We start from the raw sequence: 20,012 nt of genomic DNA, 5'->3' as shown, positions 1-20,012 counted from the left end.
AAAGCTAAGTACCCCGTTGGGGACTCTTTCTTGCCTCAGCCGATGTCAGAAAAAGTTAATAATTGTTTAACCTGTGGGAAATAAATACCTCATAAAGATTTCCACTCTTATTGTCTGCCTTGTTTAGGCCCAGCCCACGACGTAGCAGCCTGTTCGGCCTGTGCTTCTTTCAACCGACGAACGCTTAGGCGTCGGTCGGAGTTTGCTGAACAGTTTTTCGGTTCTGATTTTGCGTACATTATGCCGTCGGATCCTCCGACTACCCAAACTGCCAAAAAACGCAAAGATAAAGACCGACACTCGTGGTCCGCGGTTTCGGCCGAAACCATGGTTAAGCAAACCGCGAGTGTCTCGGTTTCAAACCGAGAAAACTGATCAAAGTACAGCTGAATCTATCTCTACAACTGAGGCCCCTGCTACCACTCTTGAATCGGCCTCAGAAATTTTATCCACTACGGTGGTTGCCACTGACTTATCAGACACCATTCCCTTGGATGTCTCTACCCCAGCACGTGGTGCTGCTAGGCCTCCAGCAGCCATGTCCATTAAGGCCTTTGCCAGGGCTAAAGCAGCCAAAACTACTAAAACAGTGCCTGTTAAACCCCTACAACCAGGCCCTCCTCTAGTTCTCAAATGCTTACTCTGGCAGAAGATTTAATTTCATTAATTAAGGATCTCAATCTCACCCAGACAGGGCCTCTCAGCCCCCAGAGAAGAGACCTAGGGCAGAGCCCCCTGAGCCAGTGTCCTCTGATGATTCTGCCGATGAATCAGACATAACTGACCAGCCAGAGGCTCCTTTCTCCAATTTTGAAGACTCAGATGCTGAAGAATCCATTCCAGCTGCTTCCCCTCCAGAAGAATTCTCCTTTGGGAAACCTTACATGCCATGCGAGAGCAGTTCCAATGGCAGCAACAGGATTTTTCAGACTCCAGAAAAAGACTTAGGACCTTTCTGCACCTTCCACAGCACAGGCCCTTAGCTATACCTCCTGTTCTCTCTGTGGTGGATGATGCCTTCAATGATGTCTGCTCTGCACCAGATTCTTTACCTCCAGCCCCTGCCAAACCAGATAGATTTTACAGGGTACCAGACACTCATCACCACCTTTACAAGGCCCCACTTGCAGACCCCGAAACTATATCCCAGGGTCCCAAGGCAGTAGCCGCGACCATAGCTAAAAACCCTATTCCTTCTGAAAGGGAAGCAAGGTTATTAGACAGATGGGGCAAAAAGGTCTACACCTCAGCTACTCTCTCAGCTAGAGCTTTAAACTGTCAGTTTCACATGATACAATACCAAGAGTTTATGCTTGATCAGTTAACAAAAAAGCTATCCACTGATGAATCTCTTGATAAGAAATATGTATTAGAAATGGTAAATAACATACAACAGGTTAGTAACCATTCCTTAAAATGTGGCTATGATGCACTGGAGGCTTCATTTAGATCAGCCATGACTGGCACAGTGATAAAGAAGACATGCATGGCTAAAGGAGCAAGCTTTACCGGATCATGTTAAAGCTAAGTTACTAGATGCTCCTATGGATGACAAGTTTGTTTGGTACACCTGCCCAGCAGGTTATGAAGAAAATGGAAGAAAAGGCAAAATCTGTTCAAACGGTTAAAGATTTCTTGCAGGTACAACCCCCAAGGTTTAGCAGGAACTGGCCTGCCAAAAATTGGTCCTTTCCTGACTCCACAAGATCCCAAAGGGGCAGGAATAGACGTTCCAGAGGCAGAAACCAACCCAGAGGAGGTGCCTACAGAGGACGACAGTGGCAAGGTAACAACAGAGGCACAGACACAACCACTGCCACTACAACAACACAACCACAGTGACTTAACCCTAAATCCGCCTACCAGGGAACAAATAGCAGCTCCATTGGGCGGCAAGTTAACCTTATTTTCAAAGAACTGGCACTATATCACAAAAGACAAGTGGATTTTACAAACCATAGATCAAGGTTACCGGTTCCACTTCCACACCTTACCAGTCAAAAGAGGAATGCCAAATCTACCTCCAAATCAAGAAACAGAGGCTCTACAACAGATAATGCAGTTAGCAAACATGAGAGCTGTGGAAAGAGTGCCAACAGCAGAGCAAGGAAAGGGGTTCTACTCCAGACTATTCCTAGTTCCAAGAAAGGAAAAAAATTGGAGACCTATTCTCGATCTGTCCACCTTAAATACATACATCATTGTCCCAAAATTCAAAATTCTGACCCTACAGCAACTTCTTCCCATGCTGGGCAAGGAGTGTTGGCTGGTAACTCTAGATCTCAAGGAGGCATACCTGCACGTCTCCATTCGACCAATCTGCAGAAGATACCTCAGATTTCTTGCAGGATCAGAGCACTATCAATTCTCAGCATTGCCCTTTGGCTTATCTACTGCGCCCAGAGTATTCACAAAATGCCTGGCATCAGTAATCGCCCATTGCAGACTACAGGGAATTCAAATTTACCCATACCTGGACGACTGCCTGCTACAAGGGGACAACAAAAGCAAGCTGACAACAGATTTACAAAGGGTCATTTACTTGCTACAAGCACTGGGATACACAGTCAATTTACAAAAGTCAAGGCTGATACCATCCCAAACAAGGACATTCTTGGGCGCGGAATTGGACACAGTAAAACAAATGGCATTCCTAACTACAGAAAAACAAAAAGAACTCCCTCTTTACTTCTTGTCACTAACAAAACTCAACAAGTTAACAGCGAGGAAAGTACTGCAGGCCTTGGGCTTCATGGCATCATGCATAATCTTGGTCCCACTTGCCAGACTACATATGAGAAAACTACAGTGGTACCTAAAGAATTTATGGTCCCAGCACAGACACAGCCTAGAAACAGAAATTCCACTAATTCCATGCTTAAAACAGGAGTTCCTATGGTGGGCTCAGGCATGCCACTCAAACCCAGGGCTACCCTTTCGCAGATGTCAAGCAAGCCAGACCATCACAACAGACGCTTCAGACCTAGGATGGGGGGCCCACATGCTGGACAAATGCGTGCAAGGATTGTGGACTCAGGATCAACTTCACCTGCACATTAACCTAAAAGAAATGCTGGCAGTAAAACTGGCAATCCAAAAGTTCAGACCATTTCTCAGAGGGCCAGTTGATGATGACAGACAACACCACAGTTATGTGGTACATCAACAAACAAGGAGGCACTCATTCATACCCCCTATGCAGAATGACTTTGGAGCTGTGGAACCTGGCACTCAGCTACAACATCCAGTTACAGGCAATGTTTGTACCGGGAAAAGAAAATACTCTAGCAGACATATTAAGCAGAACCACATCGGATGCCCACGAATGGATGCTACACCCGGACATCTTCAAGACCATCTCAAAGAAATGGGGAATGCCTCAGACAGATCTATTCGCATCACCTCTCAATCACCAGCTCAAAAAATTCTGCACAAGGACATTCCACCCACTAGCATGGAAAGTGGATTCGCTCTCCTTCAGCTGGAAAGGCCTAACAGCATATGCATTCCCACCTCTTCCCTTGATACACAAGGTATTACTAAAAATCAAGGAAGAACGTCCAAGGATAATCCTGATAGCTCCAAACTGGCCAAGACAACACTGGTACCCACTGCTGAGGAGCATGTCTCGAACAATATTTGGCCAATACCCTGATGCCTTTGATGTTAACTCAGAACAACTACAGCATCATGCATCCAAACCTAAAAACGTTGCAACTGACTGCATGGAACATCACATAGCAGCAGCTAATCCAGAACTTTCCCAAAGAGTTAAAGACATTATTCTTGAAGCACGCAGACCTTCAACAAGAAGGAACTATGCTGGAAAATGGAAAAGGTTTGTCATTTGGAGTACTGAAAGAGGAAAAGATGTGTCAAACATAGATATGCCTAACATTCTGGAGTATCTGGCCAAACTTCTACATTCAGGCCTGTCCTACTCCTCCATCAAGATACATGCATCAGCTATTTCAGCAGAATACAGCTTTGATCCACCTGTTTTTTCGCACCCTTTGCTCAGGCAGTTCCTCAGAGGTATCAAGAATGTAAAACCTCCAAGGAAACCACCATTACCAGCTTGGGACTTAAACTTTGTGCTAGAAAAGTTGACACTATCACCCTTTGAACCAGCAGCAACAGCAGACCTACAACACCTGTCATGGAAAACTGCTTTCCTACTGGCAATTACTTCAGCAAGGAGGGTTTTGGAACTACAGGCCTTAATGGCAGTGCAACCCTTCCTAATCTTCCACCAAGATAGTGTCCATGAGGACTAATCCTACATTTATGCCTAAGGTGGTATCCAGAGTGTCTTTAAACCAGGCAATCCACCTACCTACCTTCTTTCCCAACCCACAAAACAGAGGGGAAAGAATACTGCATACCTTGGATGTACATAGACAGCTACGCTACTACTTGGACAGAACAAAAAGTAGCAGAAAGACTGACCAACTTTTTGTAGCCTATGCAACAGGAAGGGAAGGAAAAGCTATTTCCAAACAGACAATCTCCAAATGGATAGGAAATTGCATACGATTCTGTTACTCCTTCCATGGAAAACCAATTCCACAGAACATAAGACCTCATTCTACAAGGGCAACAGCCACTACCACAGCCTTCTTATGAGGAGTGGCAACCAAAGACATTATTGAGGCGGCTACTTGGACCTCCGTGCATACATTTGCCAAGCATTATAATTTGCCTCTATACTCCAGATCCCGAGCAGGGTTTGCCACTGCTGTACTGCAAGGGATCCTAAACACACCATAATCTAGTTTTATCCTCCTCCCCTAGTTGGCTATGGTATTCTACCCAGTTGTTATGACTGCAGATGCATCCATGAAGGACATAGTACAGTTTTGTACCTACCATAAATGTAGATGTCCGAACTGGATAGCATCTGCAGTCAGGATTACCCTCCCTCCTTCCCCTCTGTGGTACTCCTAGGGTGTTTACCCTCCTAATAGCTAGCTGATGGGGGGGGAGTCTTTTATGGTGTATTTGTTTGTATATATGTACATACATGCTTATTTGTGTGTTTACCTCTATTTTCTTGGAAACATTGGCATCTATCCAAATTTTAGCCTTCAAGAGGGCTACTGGCATCTGGGGCAAGAAACACTGAGGAAAATGGCGTCGGCTGATGCCTTTATACCCGAAGACCAACAGAGATGACGTCGGGTGAAGTGCGACATCAGCCGAAGCCGGACCCGGACTTTGGAATCCGGCCGACTGAAGGGCTGCCCGACGACAGGACAACCCAGTTGTTATGACTGCAGATGCTATCCAGTTCGGACATCTACATTTATGGTAGGTACAAAACTGTACTTTTTACTTAAACAGGACCAAATCTCTAAAAGTCAGAGCAGCTACTGGTGGCATTTGCTGCAGGATCAGAGGGGAAGGCTGTTTCAAAGCAGACTATTTCAAAGGGGATAAGCCACTGCATTCATTTCTGCTACTTGCATCATGGTAAACCGGTGCCCAAGGGAATCATGTCACATTCCACAAGGGCTGAATCTACCTCAGCAGTTTTTTTCAGAGGGGTGCCAACCAAAGACATTCTAGAAGCTGCAGCTTGGAGCTCTGTTCATACTTTTACAAAGCATTATCATTTGCCAATCTTCTCTAAGTCCAGGGCAGGCTTTGCCACTACAGTTCTGCGGGGCCTTGTAGCCGCTCCTATTGCTATTTAGTTCCAGCCTCCCATCCATAGCTTTGGGATTCTACCCAAATATAATGACTGCAACAGTGAAACATGAGGAACATAGTACAGTTGTGTACACTTACCATAAATGTAGATGTTCGAGTGTATTCACTGTTGCAGTCCGGGTTACCCACCATCCCCCTTTTTTCTAGACCTTCTTTTCCTTCACTATATTCTACAGCCTTTGTGGTGTATTTGCTTTTAGATGAAGGTAAAGTTTATGTTGTTACAATTGCATTTATATATAATTTTTTTTTTGCTCCCCATTTGGGGGGCACCTGACATATGGGGCAAGAAAAACTGAAGAAAATTGCATCGGCTGCATGTTTTATACCCCTGACTTGACATCATGGAAGAGGCGACAGCAACCGACGCAGGACCCAAGACTTTGATATTCAGGCCGACTGAGGGCAACCTGCCAGCAGATTACCCAAATGTAGTGACTGCAACAGTGAATACACTCTAACATCTACATTTATGTTAAGTGTACACAACTGTACTTTCTCCAGCTATCTGTCAGACAGATCACAGGCATTTCAAATGGAAGAACTTCATCTCTTCCTACCTACCTACCCCAACTGGCATACCACAGGGATCCGTTCATGGGCCAATGCTTTTTAACATCTTCATCAATAACTTTCACACTGTTATTCCTGATGCTAAAATCATTCAATACGCAGACGATTCAACTTTAGTCTGCTCTGTCTCAAACCTCTCTGAATTGCTGACTAAAACCCAAACTGCCTTCTCAACAATTGAAAACTGGATGTGCCAAAACCACCTCTCTCTCAATGCAAATAAATCAAATATTCTACTATTCCCTCCCAGAGACCCTCTCCTACGATAAAAAACAACTTCAAAAGTCTATAGTCAAACCAACTCACCTATAGAAGTGGTCCCCTCTGCCAAACTACTTGGCATTACTGTAGATGAACACCTCAAGTTTGATATTCATATTCAGCAAAATGTTAAGAAAGCCCACCAAAAGCTAGGTATGCTGTATAGGAATAATCACTTTCTCTCCAACTCCACCAGGCAAACTCTGGCCTCTACTTTCTTCCTTCCTTGTTATACGGAGCCCCTCTTCTAACCAACCTGTCCTCCTCTATCACCTCTAAACTAGAAAACTGCTACAACAAAATCTCTAAATTTGCCTCTAAATCTAAAAATACCACCCATCCACTGCCTAACCCTACAATCCCTGAATTGGCTTGAACTTCCAAACTACCTAGACTATCTCCAACTCACTACTGCACATAGACTCATTTCACACAACAAAATGTCCCGCTCTAACATCCTTCCCCCTTATACATCCAACAGGGCTCTCAGATCTGAAAATCAGAACTTAATTACTATCCATAAACCTAAACGTCCTGCTGGCCAACTTCTCCTATCTTTCTCACTAGGCAAAAAATGGAATTCCCTTCCCTCCACACTAAGAACCATACCAAATTCAACTATTCAAACACCTGTCCACTAAGTGGTAATGTACCTGCTTTCACCCAACCTAATCCAAGGGGGTTCTCTCTTTGATTCCCAAGTTCTACAACTCTCATAGTTATCTTCCTATGAGCCTGTCTAAGCTCTCAACAATTTCTCTAGCTTCTCTCTAAGCTCTCAACATCTCCTACAGCTACCCTCACATAGCCCAACCTTGTAAATATTGTAAATAGCATTCTACTGTTGGTGTGTATGTAAAGCGTATTTACATTTTCTTAAAAGATTTGTATGTAAACTGTTTCCACACCTAACGCATCTGTTTTCCTCAAATGAAACTATGATCCCTACCATCAAGTTTAATGAATTTAACTATGCATGATATTGAATGCATTTGAGTAACTATTCTACATAATATTATCTTTAATATTAACTATCAGTTGTATCTAAATTGTATAATGCATCTTGGAGCTTTTCTCCCCGGGCCTCCACTGAAAATGTGTCAGTTCGGCCCAGTGGACTTCCCCGGTAATCAAACTGCAAATAAATAAATCTCTAGCCATTACCAGATGATTATAGGGCTAAAGTGGTTGATGCACCTTTAGAAAATTCAGCTCCATTTGGATCCAAGGTTGCAGACTTGTTTAAGTCCTTGCAACAAAAATCTAAGGAGATACAAGATTTAAAACATCTGTTTGTATCACCAATTCCCAAGTTTCAAAGGAATTACCCATTCAAGACCCAGTTTATCAGGAAGCATTCAGGTCCAGCTTCCTCTTCCAAACCAAGAAAAGCTCCCAGGAAGCATTCCACTCCTGCCAGGGCTACTCCTTCTACCAGACGGAGGATGCCCTTTCAAGACAGGGCAGGTAGTGTGTGACTATTTGCCAAACTTGAATCAACCTCTGTCCCTCTCTCCTTATGTTTCTCTCACTGTCTCCAAGTGTGGAGATGCATCACTTCAGACAAGTGGGTGCTTTCAGTAATAGAACACAGGTACTTTGTGACCCGGATCACCTTTCCAAAGAGAAGGGGTATTCCCTAGCCGCCAAAAGAATTCCACCTTCTACAGCCAGTAGTGGACAACCTTATGGCCCAAGGCACCAGCCAGTCTATCCCACTGTCTGCTATGGGAAAAGACTTTTATTCCAGAATTGTTCTAGTGTCAAGGAAAGTTGGGCCCTGGAGGCCAGTTCTAGAGCTCTCATATCTGAATCTCTTCCTGCACTTACCCCACAATTCAGGATGGTTACTCTTCCAGCTCTCTTCTCTCTAATCCTCCCTCAAGGGTTCATGGTCACCTTGGACATCAAGGATGCCTATCACTATAAATTCTTGGCCTTGCCCTTTGGTCTATCCACAGCACCCAGTCTCTTTTACAAAATGTCTGGCTCCAGTGATTGCCTTCTGCAGGACACAAGGGATCCAAATCTTCCCTTTACCTGGACGAACCTCCTCATCCAGGCAGACTGCAAACAGTCCCTCCTGCTCCAGTTGCAGAAAACCATTGCCCTCCTGCAGCCTCTAGGGTTTCTTACCCAAAATACCATCTGGACCCCACCCAGTACAGTAGTGTTCCTGAGATGCAGAATTCAAACAGACATCGTGAAAGCCTTCCTTCCACCCCAAAAGTTGTAAAGCCCGACACAGTACCTACTTTTGGTACTTCAAACCAAGGAAATGACTGCAAGACAGTACCTCAGGCTCGTGTGCTACATGGCATCCACTATACCTATGCTGCCTTACCAAGACTTCACATGAGGAAACTACAGTGGTACCTTGGGTCTATTTGGACACAGCATTCCCACCCCCTGGAGTACAGGGTGCCCCTCTTGCCCTGCCTCAAACAGGAGATCCATTGGTGGCTGACCCAGGTAAAGCTCAACCTGGGCATTCCACTCCATCCCACAACATTAACACAGGTCATGTACACAGACGCCTCAAGCCTTGGTTGGGGAGCTGCATTGGAGCTCCTCAAAGTGCCATGAGTTTGGCCAGAACCACCCTGGAAGCCATTAACTCCCCAAGTTATGTAGACATCCTGCAGAAAGTCCTCACTGAGACCAGTGATTGGTTTTGAAACCATGGCCTTAAGCCTAAGCCAAAAAATGAGTCGTCATCCCCTTTTGGGAACAACTCCGTTCCCACTAATTACCACATTGATGGGAGCCCACTGAATACTGAAAGCGTTATGAGAGATCTGGGGACACAGGTTGACAGCAACCTCTCCTTCGACCACCACATTGCCACTGTGGTCAGAAAGTCGCTCTATGTGGCACTTCTCATTACCAAGGGTTTTACATCCAGGAAAAGAGATCATCATCTCTCTCTACTCTTCTACACTTCCCTCATTAGGCCAGTCATAGAGTATAATGCCCCATTTGGAATGTACCTCACTAGACACACACAGCAGCTGGAAAGGCCAGAAAACTACCTCACAAAGAGGATGCTAGGCCTTAAACACATGTTCTACATGGACAGACTCAAAAAACACTCCAGCTATTCTCTGTCTTGTATCGTCTACTAAGAGGCGATCTCTGCTTGACTTACAAAGCCATGTCTGACCCAGCTCTGTTAGAAATGCTACATCTAAAGAAATCCCAGTCCCTCTGCACCACATGCTCCAGAGAACTCAACCTCATTACCATAATCAACATAACATGCTGGAGGGAAAGGTTCATAACCCAGAGACTGTCCATGCTCTGGAATAGACTTCCCATACCTGTCGAGCAGAGCACTTCACTGGTCCTCTTCAAGAGAAATCTTGATGAGTGGATGGGAAATCGAAAGTTCATCCTGGGGATCACTCCAGTGGCTCTACTTGATAGAGGCAGTGGGAACTAACATAGAGTGCCACGATGCCAGGGCACTTCTATGGGCTAGGCTTGTAAAGGCTCCAGGACCATTAGCCTAGTACACTCCTGTGAACACAGGAAAGAGCACATCAGTGTAAGGGAAATGAGAGCAATACTGATGCTGCGGTGGTGTAGCAGTAGCGTTGTCGCCTCACACCAAGAGGTTCTCCCGTTCAATTCTCTGCTGTGTGGAGTCTGCATGTCCACCCTGCGGTCGAGTGGCGTTCGAAAGACGTGTGTAAATGGTCGTGCCTTCGTTGAAGGTTTGGCGTCGAGGTGGCACCTTGGCACCGTGAAAATCTACTGCCAATCATTAGCAGACTGGAATTCTGCTGTGGCAACCCCTAACCGGGAAAAGCCGAAAGAAGAACTACTACTGTCCTTGAAGGCTTTTCAACCCCCTAAAGGTTTTCACAGGCAGTACCACAGTACTGTGGTATATTAACAAGCAGGGAGGAACCAGATCTTTCTTACTTTGCAGACTAGCTCTCCTTGTGTGGGAACTGGCCACTGGTCAGGGAGCTGCTCTTCAGGCAGTATGCATCCCTTCCCAACAGACCTTTCAGGCAGATTGCCTCAGCAGGTCCATGCTTCACAGGGATGTCTTCTTGGACCTGGTCCACTGATTGGGTGCACCTCAAATAAACCTGTTTGACTCCACCATGAATAGGCAACTTTCCTCCTCCTGCACCAGACTGCCAGAATCCTTGGCTATGGCAACAGATGCCTTCTCAGTCTCCTGGAAGGAGATGTTTCTGTATGCATTCTCCCCCTTCCCTCTTGCTCAGAAAGTCCTGCTCAAGAGCTAGCAGGACAAGTAGAATATCTTGCTGGTGACTCCCTATTGGCCAAGATAGCATTGGTTCTCCCTCCTCCTGCAGTTAGCCAAGGGCAGTCACCACATGTTACCCCTCAGAGTGGACCTTCTCACACAGGACAAGGGAACTCACTTTGTGGGTGAAAAGGATTCTAATCCCTTTCAGGCACCTTTACAATGAGAACGTGCTCCCTGTCCTGCAGGATGCCAGGAAACCTGATACCAGGAGATCTTGCCTATCCAAATGGAAAAGATTCCATATGGTGCCTTAGAAGACAGTTGGACCCATTGCAAAGTGATGTCCCCCTAGTGCTGTCCTACTTTTGTGAAGTCTTAGACAGGGCTAGCATTCTCCTCCATTAAACCCCATTTGTCTGACATTTCTGCCTGCCTACCCCTGGAACCCCCCCCCCCCCAGCCAGATTGCCAGCAAAACTGTTCCTTAAGGGGGGGGTACTTCATCTCAGGCCACCAAGGAAGCCCATTCCACCTCCTTGGGACCTGAACTGTGTTGTAGAGAAGCTCACACTACCTCCCTTTGAGCCAGGACCCAAAGCTTCCGTAAAACACTGCACATGGAAGACTGTTCTGCTGGTGTGTTTTACCTCTGCTAGAAGAGTTTGAGTTGCAAGCTTTTATGGCTGTTCCACCCTTCCTCATCTTCCACAAGAATAGGGTTACGCTCAAAACCAACCCATCCCTCATGCTCAAGGTGGTTATTGACCTTTCCTTAAACCAAGCCATCCACCTACCCACTTTCTTCCCCAACCCACAGGGAGATGGCGAGAGAGTACTTCATTCTCTAGATGTGCACAAACAGCTCAGGTTCTTCCTGTTCAAAACCAAGAACATCAGACAGGCTGATCATTTTTCTCTTTCCACCCCAGGGCCCTGTGGATAGCAGTAACTAAGCAAACCATTTCAGCCTGGATCTCCAGGGCTATTACCTTTTGTTACATGGTAAACACTTGCGAGGCAATTTTAAAGCACATTCTACTAGGGCAATGGCCCCATCTGGAGCCTTCTTCAAAGGCCTGAACACTTGTGCTATTCTTGAAGCAGCCACTTGGTGGTGTGTGCACACCTTCATAAAATATTACAAAATAGATCAGATTTCCTGGTCCAGGGCTTGATTCACCAGGATTATCCTTCATGGTTTCCTGGAGAGTTCTTCTAGGCCACCACCCCCTTCCTCACAGTGAGCTTTCGCACTCACCCAACTGTACAGAATACTGCAGCATGTGAATAGAAGGACATAGAAAAGTTGTGTAAAATCTTACCATAACCATAGATGTCCTCCTCTTCCATGTTGCAGTATTCCTTCCCTTCCACCTACCCCCTCCTGATACCAGGTGTTTCCCTTCTTGGATAGCACAGGACTTGCATTACCTTCATTGGGACTGCTTCCGACTGGAGTTCTCAGTTCTGAAGTCTTGTGCTTGCAGATGTCACTTTTATGGCCCACACTCTGATAGCCACGTCAGATGTTCCACACACCATACAGCGACTGCAAACTTTTGTATACTGACTGCATGTTCAGGTAGGAAGAGGAGAAACCCCAACTGTACAGAATACTGCAACATGGAAGAGAAGGACATGTGTATGGTTATGGTAAGATTTTACACAACTTCTCTTTCTGTGCCTTACCATTTGGCTTACCTATTGCACGTGGGGTATTTACCAAATGTCCACACATGAAAGAGTTATAATTGTCATAGCGCCAGCAGTCCCTAGAAACACCTGTCCCTCTCTTTCCATGCTTAAAAAAGGAAATCCTCTTGTAGTACGAGAATCTCAAAATTTTGGGGGCTGCCTTCCAACTCCCAGAAACAGCATAGTCCCCAAGACAGCTTGGATGGCCTGGAGAGATCACATGGTATAGTTTAGGGTCCGAGGGACTGTTGACATCCATCAGACAAATCAGCCCAGCAATATAAATTAAAAACTGTAAGAAAAGCCCAGTCAAGCTAGAGTTTCCACTGTGTACTACCTTAAACCTCTTGTAGCGGAGGCCTATGGAATAGATGCAGATGACCTCTTAAGGACATAATGTTTCATCTGTATGGCTTCTACTTGCTTATGAATTTTATTTTAAGTTTTTATGGGAACATTCAGACCAGTAAAGTCAAACCCTACTAGCTGTGAACATGCATGCTTCTGCCTTTTTACTGACCTCATCAGCACACAGCATAATTGGATTGTTTTAGACCTCCAGGAGCAAAAGTGTACAAGAGACTGGATATAAAAGGGAAACAGATGAAGTAAAACAATCTACTTATGCTGTGCATGGGTCTCCATTTATGAGGTTTAAGGTAGTACACAGTGAAATCTCTAATTTGGTTGGGTTTTCTTGTAGTTTTTAGTGAATGGTTTGTCTGTGGGACCTTTTTACCCTTTGGTTTGCACATCAATATAAAGGATTGTTTGCAGTTATTCTGGCATTTAGAAGCTTTTCAAGAAAAACTGATTTCCGGACCCATAAAGATTCTAACATGTAACACTACAATCGTGTGGTACATAAGGGAACCCATTCCTACAAAACTGTACATGCTAGCAGTGGATATTTGGTTTGTCACACAGCAACTAGGGATTACACCCATAGCTCCCTGCATACCAGGTCAGAACAATCACCCTCTCCGAGTAGAACTTTCTTGTACCCCAACAAATGGATGTTGAAAAGGGAGTTTTTTTCTAGGCTGACACGCAGCTAGGGTTTTGCAGTTATGGATCTTTTTGCTTCACCAGAAAACTGTTAACTGAGCACATTCTGCTTAGGGACCCACAGAGAGAGACTTGGAGAGTGAATGCATTCTCCTTGAAATGGAAATTCCTCTTTTTCTATGCCTTTCCAGAAGTACACTTCATCCAAGGGTATTATATAAGGTGGGGTCAGACAGACAAAAAATGATTCAAATAGCTACCTACTGGCCTAGTCATCACTGATCTTCCCCTCCTGGCATTCAGCAAAGGGAAAACCATGTTTCTTCCACCCCTCACGGACTTCACTCACCAAGAACAAAGGGGTCTGTCATACATCTCAGCCTGAAAACTCTTAATTCGCAGCTTGGATGGTTGTCTGCTGATTCTGTCCAGGCATTTTGTTTCCCTTACAGACATTTTAGCTATCTTGAAAGGGGCTGGAAAGCTAAATCCCAGAAATTCGTATATAGCTAGGTGAAAGGATTCTCTCTCTGGTGCAAGGCTAATGGCATTCTACCCACTCAGACACTTTTGCAATAGATCCTAGTGGTCCATATTAGAAGACCGAAGACACATTCTTTTGAATGTGTCTTGGTCGAACTTAAAAGGCTGAAAACACAAAATGTCAAAGCGGCTGTTAAGCGAATTCTTTCCCTGGGAAAAAAAAGACCGGCTCGAAGAAGTCAACCAGGTTTAGTAAGCATGATCTGTCCTTAACAAAGCCGAACTGGGTTGGGTCAAGTGTTTGGAGGTTCTCAGTGTTTGTTAATGAGTTCCATGATGATGCGCTCCATAGCCTTACAGACCAGGCTATAGTCAGGCTTATGGGGCGATAGTTAGCAGGGTAAGTTGTGGCCTCTCCTTTGTGGAGAGGAATAACCATTGTTGTGCGCCATTCTATGGGCACGTAGCCTGTGGAAAGGCTGAGGTTGAACAGCGTGTTTAGGTGGGGGGTTAGTTCGTTCTGTAGTTCGTGCAAGACGCAGTCTGGAACACCATCTGGTCCCATTGTCACTGTTTTTTTGGCTTTTGACAGGGCTGTTTTCACCTGTGCGTCTGTGATTTTTGGGACACTGCACTATTCCGGTATTGTTGTGGGCCCTTTTGGAGGTGAGGGGGGTGGGGTGAAGCTTGCACTGAATTTATCTGCCAGGGTGTTGGCAATATCAGTAGGGTCAGTATATTTTGTGCTATTTTGCACTAGTTCAGTGCATATCTGCGAGTTGCCACTTAGATTCTTAACATAGCTAAAGAAGGCTTTGTGGTTATCTTTTGAATCCTTGGCTATTTTTCTTTCAAGGTTCACCTTGAATGATTTCATGAGGGACCTTAGTTTCTTACTGATACTGATCAGGGATATCTTTCCTTCTTGGAGTTTGCTTTTTTTCTGAACTAGTTTCCTCTTCCTGTTGTATAGCCTATTTATTGCAGGGGTCCACTAAACTGGTTTCCTTCTCTTAGAGGAGTGAGTCTTGGTTTTGCTAGGGATGGCACGATCCATGCATCCTTGTAGATGCTCATAGAGTGCATTTGTAAAGGTTTCTGCATCTGGGCAGCGTTATCCTTTAGCGTGGGGGCTGTGAAACTTACCACCTCTGTCTTAAGTAAGGTGAAGCTTGCTTTAGAAAAGTTTTTTTTACTGAGGTTTCCTTAGTTGGGGGTGGCGGTGGGGTGTGAACATCCAGAGTGATTAGTTTATGGTCTGATCTAACCAGTGACGGGTTGACCTCCGGTGTGGAACACCTGTCGCCCATGTTGATAATGACCAGGTCCAGTATGTTTTCAACTTTGGTAGGGTAGTTTACCAGCTGATCCAGGGCGTTTGAGTTGATGAATTCCAGGAAGCGATATGCCTGGGAATTTGTACTAGAGTAGTTTTCCCAGAGAATGGTAGGGTAATTGAAATCACTCAATATCAGGGTGTTCAGTAGGACCTTCATGTTTTCCAGTGTCTCCAGAAAGGTGGAGTAGTCGTCCTGGGTCATGGCGGGTAATTTGTAGCAGGCCACAATTTGCATTGTAGATTTGCCCGATGTTAGTTACACATGGATGATCTCAGAGGTATCCTGCTGCGCCACTAACCTGGAGGTGTAGGTATCCTTGCTGAATATGGATACACCCCCTTCTTTTGTGTTTCGGTCCGTGTTCTGTGGCTGAAATGTGTGGTATGAATTGTAGCCCGGTAGTGCTGGGGTGCTGTCTGGAGCCTTGAACCAGGTTTCAGTTACTGCACAGATGTCTACGTTCTCCATACTGAGGAGTGCTTCGAGCGTGTGCATTTTGAGATTTAAACTCCTGGCATTGAGTAGCATAACCCTCAGTTTTTTGTTAATTGTGCTGTTTACGGAGGTGGGTCTGACTTTTGAACCTTGCCTAAAAAAGGCACTTTGGGGGCAGCAAGAGCCTTGGCCAGTATTCGAAAGCCTAGGGGTGACATGTGCAAGCCGTCTCTTGCAAAGCAGCGCGGCTTGCCGAGCATGTCGTCCCAGGCTGACAGACACTGGATCCCCCTTTGAATGACACCAGAAGCTTAGCCAATTGTTGAAATCTATCATTTTTTCTTTATACTGAGGTATCATTCTTGGTGAGGACAGGATGCTACATGATCAGAGAGCTCTTCCATGTCTCCATGTAGTCCAGGGAGGTACGTCTCAGGTCATTCACACCAACATGAACAATGACAGAGTCATATTTGTACTTGTTCTGGAGTGACCTGAGTGCTTGTGTTATGTGGCAGATTCTGGCTTCCGACAGGCAGCTGACAGTAACCTTCTGCTTGTCCAGCCTAGTGAGTGGGATGTCAGTTTGCCTGACTATAGAGTCGCCTATTACTAGTGTTTTAGGTATGTTATTTCGCCTTAAGGGCTGTGATTGTGCGGCACGCTATTTTGTTTTTTTTATGTGTTCTCTGGTTTGTGACGGGAAGTGCAGGTTGTTTGGGTGTCTGCTTTGGAGGTCTCTGCTTTTGCAGGCTTTTATTTAGAGCCACTGAGTATGATTTTGTGTATTTGTGTATTTTTTGCCAGTGCTGTTTTAGTAGGTCTGTGTGCAGCTGGAGGTGCGATGCAAGTGTTAACCTTCTCCTCTTGTCTGTCTGTTCCAGTCTTGAGTGGAGACGACTTAACTTCCAGTTTGGCTGTATAATTGCATCTCTCGCATATGTTAGTGTTTTGTGGTAGGATGATAGGGTTGTCTGTGTACATGAGGCAGTTATAACATTGCCTCAGGATACCCAGATTCACCAGCTGGACTAGAGAGTGCGCCTGAAGTTGCCCTTTGGTCATGCCTGGATAGTAGTGCGAGCTGCTTAGTTGCTTGGTTGGTGAGGGGTGAATATGCCCTGCTGGGCAGTCAGTGTCAGGGTATATTAGTGCTTGCTATTAGGTCTGAGCAAGTGCTGGGCTGTAAAATGCTTTTTGAGTGCTTAGACTGAGTGTTAGACTAGTTTCAAGGGAAAAACTGAAGAGGAGGCTTAGCGGAGCCGGGAATAATTTAACCGTAGCTAACCGGCACTGCCCGGTGTGCAAAACCTTGCAAACGCCGTTTTTACAGTAGGGAAATGAGATAGAGATTAGCCCAAAATGGCAAATAAACTACTAACTTCTGGGCTGGAACCACTCCTCCAGGGACATATAGGTTGCTCAAAGCTCCCCTCTCTCACAGGTGAACAGAGAAACTTCCTTCTATCCAAGTAAGCTATGGTCAACTCAGAAACTAGCATCACAGCCCTGAATTCAGCACTAGCCTGAAAACTGGACTATACTAGCTTAGAAAGGTGGGAAACAAGGAATTTTTTTTGTTTTTTTTTTTTTTGAAAATCTAAGGCAAAAACAGTAAAAAAAAAAATACACTTAAAACAGTTTTAAACGACCAAAAACGATCAGAAAAGACTGTCGCACTTTAGTGTGTAGCCTACAACAGTTAAACAAATTATTTAAACAAAAAACTTTTTAAAAGTGTAGGCAGTCAAATAAGTACAATATGTGAAAAAAACAAGCTTTTAAATCGCAATAAACGCTGGAAAATCTGTGTTTAGGCGGAAAACCATTAAGTACAGCAAAAAAGTATAGAAACTGATACTTAATCACTCCAAAGTCTCTCTTCTAAGCTAGAAGGCTTGTATCAGTTTAAGGCTTTCTAGTGCTACCCAGTAGGTTAGTTACAGGAAAGATGGGAAACAAGTGCAGATGTGGCCTTTTAAACCAGAAAGTTATGGACAAACTGTCCAAATGGTCAGTAAACTACAATTTCTGGGCCAAGAACCTCTCCTCTCGTGGTAGACAGGCTACCTAGTGCTTGCCACTCCCACTGATAAGCTAGAAGGCTTTCTTCCAACACATAAAGGCTTGCGGGGCTTAAAAGCTTACCAACAGTCCTGGATACAGCAACTCTGTATCTGGATTAAGCTACCCACAGGTAAGGTGGGAAACAAGCGCAAGTGCGGCTTTTAAACCAGAACGTTGAAAGAGATGGAAAAGAACTGCCCAGACGGTCAGTAGCTACAATTTCTGGCCAGGAACCACTCCTCTTGTGGTAGATAGGCTACCTAATGCTTACCACTCCCACTGATATGCTAGAAGGCTTCCCTCCAACACAGAAAGGCTTGGAGGGCTCAGAAGCTTACAAAGAATCCTTGATACAGCATATCTGTACCTGGACAAGACTAGTTACAGGAAAGGTGGTGAACAAGTACAAATGTAGGCTTTTAAGCCAGCAAGTTGAAAGAGATGGAAAACTGCCCAATCGGCCAAATAAACTACAATTTCTGGGCCAAAACTCTTCCCGTGGAGGATAGGCTACCTAGTGCTTACCACTCCCACTGATAAGCTAGAAGGCTTCCCTCCAACACAGAAAGGCTTTGGGGGCTCAGAAGCTTACTAACAATCCTGGATAAAGCAACTCTGTAACCAGACGAGGCTAGTTATAGGAAAGGCAGGAAACGGGCACAAGTGCGGCTTTCAAACCAGAAAGTTGAAAGAGCTGGAAAAAAAACCTGCTCAAACAGCCAATAGCTACAATTTCTGGGCCAGGGACCACTTCTCTTGTGGTAGATAGGCTACCTGATGCTTACCACTCCCACTGATAAGCTAGAAGGCTTTCCTCCAACACTGAAAGGCGTGGGGGTCTCAGAAGCTTACAAAGAGTCCTGGATACAGCAAATCTGTACCTGGACTAGACCAATAACAGGAAAGGCAGGAAACAAGTGCCAACACAGACTTGAAAGAGGTGGAAAAGCTTCCCAAAAGGCCAATAAACTATAATTTCTGGGCCAGAAACCACTCCTCCTGTGGGGGTAGATAAGTTACCTAGTGCTTACCACTGCCAACTATTGAGCTAGAAGGCTTCTCTGCAACACAGAAGGGCCTGGGGGGTGGGGGGCTCAGAAGCTTACCAACAGTCCTGGATACAGCATATATGTACCTGGACTACACTAGTTATAGGAAAGGCAGGGACCAAACGCAAAACGGGCTTTTAACCAGAAAGTAGAAAGAGATGGAAAAACTGCCCAAACAGCAAATGAACTAAAATTTCAAGGCCAAAACCCACTCATCCTATGGTAAATAGGCTACCTAGTGCTTACCACTCCCACTGATAAGCTAGAAGGCTTCCCTCCAACACAGAAAGGCTTGGGGGGCTCAGAAGCTTACCAACAGTCCTGGATACATAAAGTCTGTATCTGGACTTGACTAGTTACAGGAAAGGCAGAAAACAAGCTTAGAAATTTTTGTTTCAGAAAAGCAGCTAAAACAGCAGTAAGGCTTGGGGGGCTCAGAAGATACCAACAGTCCTGGATCGAGAACGTCTGTATCTGGACTTGACTAGTTACAGGAAAGGCAGGAAACAAGCTTAGAAATTTTTGTTTCAGAAAAGCAGCTAAAACAGCAGTAAATACAATTCCAATTGTAGTGCAGGCCAGCACACCCGAGTGTGTAGCAACACTATAGCAAATACAGTTCAAATAAATGCAATTAAATTAACAAATAACAAGTGCAGAAGGCATTAAATTAGAAGGCTACTAGCATGCAGAAGAGCAACCAAGACAGTTACAGTAAGAACAGCTGAATAATATATATATAATATATATTTATATATATATCTATATATATATATATATATATATATATATATATATATATATATATATATATATATATCTTTTTTTTTTTTTTGAGGGAGGGAACGGAGCAGGATTAAGATGCTACAGGAGTTGTCCTTCCCAAATGCTCTCTTTGTACACAGTAGGAGTGCCTGAAATCAGAATATGATCGCACTGTACTCAGTTGAGTGAGCAAATGAGATAGGCCTAGAAGGAGTATCCAAATACAAATCTACAAGAGGGGTGAGCAATTTCAAAGCCACCAACATTAACACCAAAACAAGAACAGGGAGGGTGGGTGGGGAACTAACTGTAGAGAGACGACCACAACTTCAGTTGAGTTAATATTTAGTGAAAAACACAAGTAAATAAATGAAATACAGTACTATATGCAAAAGA

The 20,012-nt window shown here is 44.7% G+C and overlaps 1 protein-coding gene across 1 annotated transcript in view; it reads left to right on the top strand.

The window, feature by feature from the left end:
• STK40 (serine/threonine kinase 40) overlaps positions 1-20,012 on the top strand; it is a 1,174,020-nt gene that overhangs the window by 573,698 nt on the left and 580,310 nt on the right. Inside the window, exon 9 of the mRNA XM_044089696.1 lies at positions 10,533-10,582. Coding sequence (XP_043945631.1) covers positions 10,533-10,582 — 50 coding nt within the window. The remainder of the gene's footprint in view (positions 1-10,532; positions 10,583-20,012) is intronic.

This window comes from Protopterus annectens, chromosome 1.part1 (genome assembly GCF_019279795.1).
Source record: "Protopterus annectens isolate FY-2018-M chromosome 1.part1, PAN1.0, whole genome shotgun sequence".
In the NCBI taxonomy this organism is placed as follows: domain Eukaryota; kingdom Metazoa; phylum Chordata; order Ceratodontiformes; family Protopteridae; genus Protopterus; species Protopterus annectens.
This window is presented reverse-complemented; position numbering and strand designations above follow the sequence as displayed.